The following is a 10,651-nucleotide window of genomic DNA, read 5'->3' as shown; positions in this document are numbered from 1 at the left end:
TAGGTCTTTCTTGTTAGAAGGGCGCTTTTAAAAATTAACGTGAAGGGGAAGATCTGGAGGTGAATTCTATCTCTCTCTTGACAAGGAGGCCCTTTTTGGCCACTGGGGGAGGGGGTCCTCAGAAAGCCACACACCCCCTTTGCAGTGGCTTGCCTGGTCGCTGGACTGTGTGTTGTCGTCCCCCCCCCCCCCTGTTTTTAACCTCTACATAGGAAAGCCCAGCAGTTATTTTGTTCCCAGAGCTCCAAGGTTCTAGCAAGTTGCATCCTTAGCGACTGCGAGAGGGAGCAGCTCCTGATTTTCAGTCTGACATGGCCTTGATGAGAGAGGACCGGGTGGCTGTCAACACTCTTTCTAAAATGAGGGGGCTTTTTGGGTGCTTTAAAAATTGGGTGGTATTTTTTTTTTTTTAAAGCTGTCATTTGGTGAGAACCCTCGCAGCTCCCTCTCTCTTATGCCCTTGCACAGCTGTTGACAGGTGAACTCAGTTCTTGTTTTACCCAGCGTGGCAATTTAGGATTATTCTCCACTCCCCCACCCTAAAAAGTTTCCCAGCCCAGTGCCTTATCTCGTAAGCAGGATGTGTTTTGAAGAGTGTGCACGTCAAAAAATGCCACCTAAGTTCCTGGAAACATAAGAGAGTGGTGTGGGGGGCAAGGGGCACCCCTCCCAAAAAAGGACCCGCTTCCCAGGAGTCTTTGCCCATCCCTTTCTGGAGCAGAGCTCTACCCCTTAAATTGTGGGGTGCATGTGTGTGCGCGCTAGCTGGGAATAGGAAGCATCGTAGAACGCAGCTGGCTCCAAACTTTTGAGTGCCTTTGTACTCAGGTGATCTAGCAATAGCAAGGGGAATTCGGAGGCTGGAAGGTTCAGGGGGTAGCACGGCTGGACCTAAGGAAACCCTGCCCCTATGACCTCACTGTCCTGCCACATGGTCCCTGGGAGCAGGCAGGAGCCAAGGACCCTGGGCATCTTAATTCTTATTTTTTTAGTTCTGCCATGAGGTGCAAAGTGCAAGCAGCAGCCTTTTTTGAGACTGGAGCCCAGGAGCGTCTGTGAGATGCTCTGATTTTGCAGTCAAAATCACCTTGGGCTGCTGTGCTCTACCCTAAAGCCAGGGAAGGGAGAATCCCTTAGATGGGTGACGTGTAAGTAGTTTTAGTTTTGGGGTGGAGGGTGGGTTGGCCGACAACAAGCATAGTGGTGGTATTCCCCCCCCCGACCCCCATTCATGTGCAATATGTTGGTGGGATCATTCGCTGCCCGCCCGCCCATCTCTGCTTGGCAATGGAGTGCTTGTATGCTTGTACTTGGACATTAGGGTTTTTACGTTGTAATCGTCAGGCAGAAAGGATTGAGGGGTTGAGAAAGAGAGAAGAATCACACCAAACTATACCAGGAATGAAGAGTAGAGTTCATTCTATTTAATGTACAAAAAAGTATGTATATATTATATATATTATATATATAATAAATACTATATCTAACAGCATTGCTTCCGTGCTCCTTTTTTCCCTTAACTTTGGGATGGAACAGAGTACGATATGGGGCCGGGGCAGAGAGGGAGAACTTCGCCCGCCCCCCCAAGCCGTGCAAGATCCAGTCATGTCTGCAAGGCAGCTTCTGTTCCGGAGAAACACCCAGTTCATGGAGTGCTGAAACACCAAATCTCCATTTTACACACAATCGTCCCAAAATCAATCAGTTGTCTTCCGCTCAGCACCACAAATACTTGCTCTGCACCCCACAAAATCCCAGAATTAAACAAACGTAATGCTCGTCGCATCAGCCATCCCCGGCAGCCGTGTTTGAAACTCCCATTGTTCTAGGCGCGTTTTGTGACGGAATTTCATGAGCACGAGCAGTTTCTGAGAGCAGTGCAGTCCTGAGCCTAAGATTTTGCAGCCTCCCCACTTCCAGCTACTCTCTGAAGACTGGAGGAGATCCTCTTAAGAATATTAGCGGGGTGGTCAGGGGAAGGTCTAGAGCATGTGAAAATTTTTTTAGCTGCAGTTCATTAATTTTCAGCTTTGTATTCTTGTTAATTAAAAAGTGTGTAGACATTCCGTTGTTGCACCCATAACCTAGATTTAAGGTGCCATTTAGCTCCTAGCTTTCGTATCTCAGTTTCCTACACGGCCCAGCAGCTCCTGTCCGCAGTCTCAGCCCGACCTCTTAGGGTTGTCTCCAGCAAAGGCTTTCTCAGAGCAAAACGGACCTAGATTAGTCACATGCATTGATTTCCGTAAGTTCGCTTTGAGCAAGTCTAACACTGGCCGCAACCCTTATTTCTTTGAAATGCTGTGTCGTTTATTTTCTCCACTCCAATGACCAAGCCTCAAGGAGTGGTCCCAACTGATATTGGCGTCCTCTGTGAAGAGTTTCACCCGGTGGTTATCAGCCTAAATTGAACATGACCTGCCACGCTGCAGCCTGAAATCTGTGGCAACTTCTTGAGGTTATTTTGCCCCAACGTATAATCTGCAGAAACACCACCCTCTATATTCCAGATGTCAAGAATTCTAGACACTTTTTGTGAGTTTCCAGAACACAGCTAGACAGAAGCAAACAAATGACAGAAGTTAGCGCATTTGTCCGTCTAGCTCAGAGGTTTTGAGACAGCCACTACCTGCAGATGCTGTTGGGCATTGAACCTGCAATCTTCTGCATGCAAAGGAGATGCTCTCCCACCTTCAAAATAGAAGTTCCTAGTCCTCATTATTCTGAGTAGTAAAGTTACCTTGCAGTTGGTCCAGCTAGCTTACAGCTCTACACTTACTGGCAGGGAACACGGCCAGCTCTACCTGGAAATTCAGGATTTGAACCCGGGACCGTCTTGACTGCGAAGCGGGTGCTGCGCAACTCAGCTACAACTCTTCCAAGAAACGTATCCTAATCTTTTTTTAAGAAGACGACAGAAAGCTGTTTTTGGGAGTCCTTAAAGTCTGCTGAGTATTGTAATAAGCAATGGAGCTAGTCTTTTGACCAAAATCCGAGGCTTAACCACGGTTCCAAAGTTCTCTCATACATTCAACCCCCTCTAAATTTGTTTTATATATATTATCTGTCAACATCCAAATATTTGGTCAAGTAGCTGCATGTGTGCCTAACAGGGAGCCTTTGGGCTTGCATTAATTCGGATCTGTGGTAGTTTTGTTATTTTATTCCTGCATCGCAGTGGGTTGGACTAGAGGACCACTGGGTGTCCCAACTCTGCGATTCTAGGAAATGAGATGATCCAGTGCAATTCTGCCATCATATGAAGCTGAAAATGCTTGTTGCCCTGCCCTATAGTTGCTTTTTTAAAGGTAGATGCCAGCAACTGAACCGGAGGTGTTCTGTTGGACTACAACTCCCATCATCCTCTGTTCCTAGGATCCAATGGGCACCAGAATCCAATGTCAGCCAAACGTTCCCCATCCCTGATCTCCAAGGAGAGGAAACCGACACCGCACTGGGTGTTGCTGAACTCCCAACAGCACCAGCAAGCATCGCTGAGGATGATGGGAATTGTAGTCAAGCAACATCTGGAAGGCTACCTGTACCATCTGTCTGCCCATCATTAGGAGCAGGACCCCCTCTGGGTGCCCAAAGGCTAAATGCCAGCCTTCGCCAACCAAGCACCCTATAGAAGTTTAGACTACAGCTCCCATCAGCCAGTGCAGCTGTATAACACTGCAGCTGATGGGATTTGGAGTCCAAAACCGAGCTTAGTGCTGCATCAGTTGCAACGGATGAATTCAAGAGTGATGGCATTAGTGGCGTCTCAAAAATACATCAAATTATTTCAAACAGAGCCTCTTACTTGGAATACAGATTGCATTTTGGGTTATTTTCCAAGTCTTTCTTACCTCCCTGCCCCCTTATAATCTCATCCCCTGTCCTGCATTTCGTATATCTTATGTGAAAGGCAATTCATGAATGAAAATAATATTACATCCTGAGCATAATCAGAACAGCTTCTGGCTAGGCTGAATAAAAAAAACAAAGAGGTCTGTTTTTAATAAATAAACAATAGAACCTGCTACATTTTCTTTCCCCTGAAGCAGAAGGTATAATGAGCTCTGAAATGTGGGTGTACTGAGATTATTATTTTTAATGAATATTTGACAGCTGGGGTTTTCGAGCAAGGTGCTGTTATTTTTGTAATAAATTCTTCCAGCGGAGAGGGATTCCCCCCCACCCTGAATTTTTACCTTGTTTGCGGGTTTGGTTTGTGTTCCTTTTTCAAGCCTTTGCCTAGCCAGTAGCTAGGTGAGCTTTTGGGGTGATTGCTTGTGATTTGCATCATTAGAGTATTGCAGCATTACATCTGCAAGGAAATGGGGTCTGAACATCAAACCTCCACAAAACAGGCTCGTATATAGAGCACATCTATACCAAACATTTGAAGCAGCCGCCTTTCCATACAGATGCCTGGAAACTGTAGTTCGTTAATGGTGCTGGACACTGTAACCCAGGGGTCAGCAAACTTTTTCAGCAGGGGGCCAGTCCACTGTCCCTCAGACCTTGTAGACTATATGGGGGGGGGGTGAACGAATTCCTATGCCCCACAAATAACCCAGAGATGCATTTTAAATAAAAGGACACATTCTACTCATGTAAAAACACACTGATTCCCGGACCGTCCGTGGGCCGGATTGAGAAGGCGATTGGGCCAGATCTGACCCCCGGGCCTTAGTTTGCCTACCCATGCTGTAACCCAGGGGTCAGCAAACTTACCACGCCTCGGGCCGGTGTCTCCAGCGCCGATTGCGCAGTGAACCAGAGGGCAGCACGTGCCCATATGCGTCTGCACACGCTATTTCCGGCGCACTTCTGGGTCAGAGGAGCACTGGAAATAGCTTGTGCGCATGTGCACGGGCCTCCTCTGACCCGGATGTGCACCAGAAATAACGCTTGCGCATGCGCAAATAATGCTTGTGCATGTGCTCAAGCTATTTCCAGTGCTCCTCTGACCCGGAAGTGGGTAGCCGCGCAGCACAGCGCCGGTAAGAGCGGGCGGCGGCAGCGGGGGTCACCGCGGGCTGGATAAACGAGTCCTTCAGGCCTTATCCGGCCCACGAGCCTTAGTTTGGGGACCTCTGCTGTAACCCTTTGAGGGGTGAACTACAGTTCCCAGGACTATTGGGGCAGGGGGAGCCGTGTGTTCAAATATATGGTGTGGATGTGTCAATAGAACAACTATGTTTCTGCATATGAACAAATTAGAATGGGAAGAACCTGAAATACTAATTTTTTTGGGGGGGGATCAACCTGCATGAGTTGGTTTTGAGCACACACCTCCTTGTGTGCTGTCTTGAGAGCAGTACATGTGAAAAGGATCTAGGAGTCTTGGTTGACCACAAACTTGACATGAGCCAACAGTGTGACGCGGCAGCTAAAAAAGCCAATGCAATTCTGGGCTGCATCAATAGGAGTATAGCATCTAGATCAAGGGAAGTAATAGTGCCACTGTATTCTGCTCTGGCCAGACCTCACCTGGAGTACTGTGTCCAGTTCTGGGCACCACAGTTCAAGAAGGACACTGACAAACTGGAACGTGTCCAGAGGAGGGCAACCAAAATGGTCAAAGGCCTGGAAACGATGCCTTATGAGGAACGGCTAAGGGAGCTGGGCATGTTTAGCCTGGAGAAGAGGAGGTTAAGGGGTGATATGATAGCCATGTTCAAATATATAAAAGGATGTCACATAGAGAAGGGAGAAAGGTTGTTTTCTGCTGCTCCAGAGAAGCGGACACGGAGCAATGGATCCAAACTACAAGAAAGAAGATTCCACCTAAACATTAGGAAGAACTTCCTGACAGTAAGAGCTGTTTGACAGTGGAATTTGCTGCCAAGGAGTGTGGTGGAGTCTCCTACTTTGGAGGTCTTTAAGCAGAGGCTTGACAACCATATGTCAGGAGTGCTCTGATGGTGTTTCCTGCTTGGCAGGGGGTTGGACTCGATGGCCCTTGTGGTGTCTTCCAACTCTATGATTCTATGATTCCTGCAGTGATCTATTATGAAGCCACTATTCCATGTATATATCTTCTTATATGCATAAAAATGTAGGGTCCGCATCACCCAGCCCACAGTGGAGGATTTGTAGTGCAAGCCCAGATCTGCGTGATGACAGCCTTACAATATTATATATTTAGGAAGATACATGCACATACACAGAGAATCAATTTAAAATGCTCTGTACAACCAGAGCAAAAGAACAGGCAGGTCGAATTCTCTTTCTAACAAATGAGCATTTAAAAGTAATACCAGTTTTAATGTGTTCCTTTTCATGTTACAAAGTTGTTCTATATAGCTATACTATTCTATTTTGCATAATTTTGATGTTCCCTTCAACAATCCACCCATATTTAACAGACACCGATCTGGCTCTTTCAATATGTGTTTGCAAGTGACGATTACATGGGTGAATTTTTTCACTCTTTCGTTGTGGGTCTTCTTGGAGGGCGCCAGCATTGAATGAACTGTGAACTGGCTTGTTGCCTCTCAGCCTCAGTTTTTCCCTGCTGCAAAATGGGCACAGCAGGTTCATTCGCTGCACCTACGTGCTGTGAGGATAAGCAGAAAGGAGGAGGGGGATAATAAATTATACCAGCAATCTGAGGATCCCCAATAGCTATGCCCCCCTCCCTTGTTCCAACTGGAAGCATTGGCAAAAACCAGCATCACATCTGAGCTTAATTATACTGTTGATTAATGAAAGCAAGACTTTCCTGGGAACTGATCTTTGCCCGAGCAATGATGTCATTTGCAATATGTCCTCTGCAACCTAATTTTGGAAGAAGCTTTCCACTTATTCTGTGGCTCAGTCAAATCGCAGATCCGCAAAAAGTCCCACTGCTCCTTGGCAAGTTAGTTAATCTTTGCTATAAGCTAAGCATTGCTAAACATGAGCTGCTTGATCAAAGCAGAACACCCCACCCAGTTTTGCTAAACTGGCACTGTCTGAACAAAAAGCCCACTAAACTCTGCACAAGCCCCTTACCCTGTCCTCCAGTTCTTCAAGTTACTTAGGCTAAACTTTGCGAAACCTGAGCTGCTGGCTCCAGTTGACCTTCGCCAAACCTGAGCTGCTCAACAGATCTTGGATTGTTCATCGTAAAATTGAGAATGGGATGGTATCCCAGCAGAAGACTGTGGCTAGTAGCCTACAGCACACTGGCAAGGATCTGTAAGGCCCAAATCACATGATTCCATTCTGGCATTCCTAGTCAGCTATGCATTTCTGGTGCTATGATACCACTTCAAAGAGCCTCAGTTTCCCCCATGGAGTTCTGGGAAGTGGAGTTTGTTCAGGGTGAGGAGAATCATTAGGGTGCCCCCTATTCTCCCTCCCAGAGAATTTGCAGTTCTCAAAGTGGTTGATTGGTTGTTAAACCACTCCAGGAATTGCTGTCGATTCTTAGTGCCCCAAGCAAACTAGGATGCTTTGGGAGAAAAAGCCAAGAGCATTTAAAGCAGCATGGCACTGCTTTATCTCTATAGTGCGGATTGGGCCCATGCCAGCCATTAAGGGCCACTCAAGGGAGGGGCTAGGGGAGGGTGCATGAAGAGTCCGTGTTGCTCCCACTGGCTCTCGATCTTGTCAATCATTGGTTAAGAACCTCTTTGGCAGCCTAGCCCCACAACTGCATTCGAACAGGACGTGAGAAATGCTAGCAATCTGAGCCCAAACAATGCAATCTCTTAATTATTATTATTAATAATAATTGCCAGGTTGCAGCCTGATTAGGCCAAAGGGCTCTGAGCTGTGCAGGAAACCCAACAGGTCATCGTAAGGAATAAATGCATTAAAATAAAACCGCCTGCAGAAAGGCAAAGGAAAGGCCCTATCAGAAATAGACCGAAAGCCTCCGAAATGTGAACATCTTAATCTGCCATTAAGAGCGTCAGACCATGGGGCGTCCACCCCAGGCATCGTGGGGGAGTCTTGTGGCCCTCCAAGAAATTGCTGAACTCCCAGCTCAAAAGAACTCGAGATGAGTTTTGCAGCTGGTTGAGGACAAAGAGAGGCATCTAGTCTAGCCCCCTCTCCTCACCAGATGCCCCCAAGATGCAAGCAGCAGCATCTCTCCCCCTGACACACACCGCCCCAAGGTCTCCAGCAACTGGGATTCAGAAGCGTGGCTGCTCTGACCGTGGACACAGAGAGCACAGCTGTCCTGGCTCGTAGCTACGGCTGGGTGATATATCAACATATCATCCAAAACCGGTTTGAAGTCCATCACGTGATATCATAATTTGTTTGTGTGCTATGCAAAAAACACAATGTGGGACCAGCCATTGCCTCTACATAGCTCCATCCTTATTTCAGACATCGTGACATATCTATGTATCGCAATGTTTAGCTGGTGATATCTATCACAATGTTGGAAACCAGATACTGCCCAACCTCACCAGTGGCCCTCAATCGCCCTCTCTTCCTCCGCAAATTTATCTGGTCCTGTTTTGAACCATCCAGATTGGTGCCCATCACTCCCGCCTCTTGGTCAGCAGCCCTGACCTCTGAAGAGGCCTTCCCTGCTCCCAGGAAAGAATGCCTCTTCTGAACAGAGACATCTCTCGTTTGACACTGCTGAGGACACCCACGGCTTTCCTGGTGTTGCAGGACTCCAACTCCCATCCTCCTCCTTGACCACTGGCCCTGGGAATGCTGGGAGTTGGAGTCCTACATGGAGGGGCTCAAAGACAACAGCCCTCCCAAGACCTGGTGTCACTGCAAAGGATTGGACCTCAGACTGCCTTCCTTTCAAAACTCTGTGTTTTGTCCCTGACCAACTGCATTTCCCCCTTCCTGATTGTTCTGCCATTCCAATATACGTTTCACTGGATCCTGCGAGGGACGGCACCTGGTGGCCGGAGAGTGCGCCAACTGATTGCTTGCAGGCCTGCTCCTATGTGCCCAGCGGCTGCTTGGCGAACATACCAAGAACCAGCTTGCGGCGGTGAGATCTAGTGTGTCGGGGTCTGAACGTACGAACAAAGCAGCCTTATATATATATAACGGCTCTCTCCTGGGACTCGCTTGCTACTGGAGATCTTCAAAAAAACAAAAACTGGCATTGCCGCGAGTTGATCCTGGAAACGTCTGCATGCAAAGTGCAGGCTCTTCACGCCACCTGCTGCAGCCTCCTCTTGCAAAACAGCTCCGGGAAACGTAGCAGAGTCAAGAGCAAACCTTTTCCTTGCACCCACGGCTGGCCACCCCAAGCTGTAGCCCAGCAGCGCTCCAGCCCACAAGTCCTCCTGCAGCCTTTCCGAAAGTGTTCCAGAGCCCGAGCGCTCGTTGCTGTCCGTCTCCACAACTGGCTGGAGCCGCCCCGCACTGCCAGCCGGCGAGAGGCGGCCCCCGCCCCTGGGCATCACCTGTCCTCGTTGCTCTCCTTGATCAAGGCCTTGAGGGCGGGCGGCAGGCGGGGTGCCTTGGGTGGTGGCCCCAGCGCCACCATCAGCTCGCTCTTGCGCACCAGGGCAGCCCGCAGCTGCTCACGCATGTCCTCGATCTTGCTCTCCAGCTCCTTCAGCTCCTTCTCTTTGTCCTCCTTGCTGCCCTGCTGCGGATCCTGGCCGTTCATGCAGTGCCAGACGGGGGCCTCTCGCTCCTCATCCGAAGCCTCGCCCGGGGCGTTCTCGATGTTGAAGTGGACGCGCTTGTCCTCCTTCTTCACGGCTGCCCGGCGGAGGTTGTTCCAACCTGGCTGGTTGGAGGGCGGCGGGGGGGCCTCTGGTTCCTCTTGGCTCTTTTGGATGTTGCACCTTTGAGGGAAGGCGGAGAGGAGAAAAGAGGGAGAATTGGCTCTCTTTATTCATTCATGCCCCACTTTTTCCTCCCAGGAGCTCAAGGCAGATCGTATACGGATGGCACAGTGGGAACATATAATAGAAGCATAGAACTGTAGAGTTGGAGTAATAATAATTAATTTTTAATAGATTATTGTATTTTAATATTATATTGAAAGCTGCCCAGAGTGGCTGGAGAAACCCAGCCAGATGGGCGGGGTATAAATAAATAAATTATTGTTATTATTATTAGAATTTTATTATTTATACCCTGGCATATATAAAAACAAAATAAAATGTCAAACATTGAAAAACTTCCCAATACAGATGTCTTCTAAAAGTCAGATACAGTGGTACCTCGGGTTAAGAACTTAATTCATTCCGGAGGTCCGTTCTTAACCTGAAACTGTTCTTAACCTGAAGCACCACTTTAGCTAATGGGGCCTCCCACTGCTGCCGTGCAATTTCTGTTCCTCATCCTGAAGCAAAGTTCTTAACCCGAGGTACTATTTCAGGGTTAGTGGAGTCTGTAACCTGAAGCGTCTGTAACCCGAGGTACCACTGTATGTTCATGGCTGTGAGACTTTTACATGCGCTAATGTGGTGGAAGGACAAATCATGACCAACGATGGAAGAATGGCTATTAAAACTTATGGACTGAGCTGAGATGGCAAATGGACATGTTTAATCAGAGAAAAGTCATTGTTAACATTTGTTAAAGATTGGAAAGATTTTGCGTGAAAAAGAAAAAGAAATAATGACATTAGGATTCAAGGATTGAAGATCATGTTTGCTTATAGAAAATAGCTTTGTTGAGTGAATATTGTTTATATTTGTAGCGAATAGATGAAGCATCGGAAGTCCTTTCC

General features: G+C 47.8%; 1 protein-coding gene across 3 annotated transcripts in view; it reads right to left on the bottom strand.

Moving 5' to 3' along the window:
* Nucleotides 1-5,992: 5,992 nt before the first annotated feature.
* The window catches only part of GRIN3B (glutamate ionotropic receptor NMDA type subunit 3B), a gene marked incomplete at its 5' end in the record, with an annotated part of 38,522 nt that continues 33,863 nt past the window's right edge, over nucleotides 5,993-10,651 (bottom strand). For 2 of the 3 annotated variants that reach the window (XM_081177637.1, XM_081177638.1), the window contains one exon: nucleotides 5,993-9,758. In XM_081177637.1, coding sequence (XP_081033763.1) covers nucleotides 9,365-9,758 — 394 coding nt within the window. In that variant the 3' untranslated portion in view covers nucleotides 5,993-9,364. The remainder of the gene's footprint in view (nucleotides 9,759-10,651) is intronic. The other variant, XR_014003633.1, reaches the window with a different exon arrangement.

Source organism: Podarcis bocagei (genome assembly GCF_964188305.1).
Source record: "Podarcis bocagei genome assembly, chromosome: 18".
Taxonomy (NCBI): Eukaryota; Metazoa; Chordata; class Lepidosauria; order Squamata; family Lacertidae; genus Podarcis; species Podarcis bocagei.
Note: the sequence above shows the minus strand (reverse complement) of the source record. Positions and strands in the feature narration are given on the sequence as shown.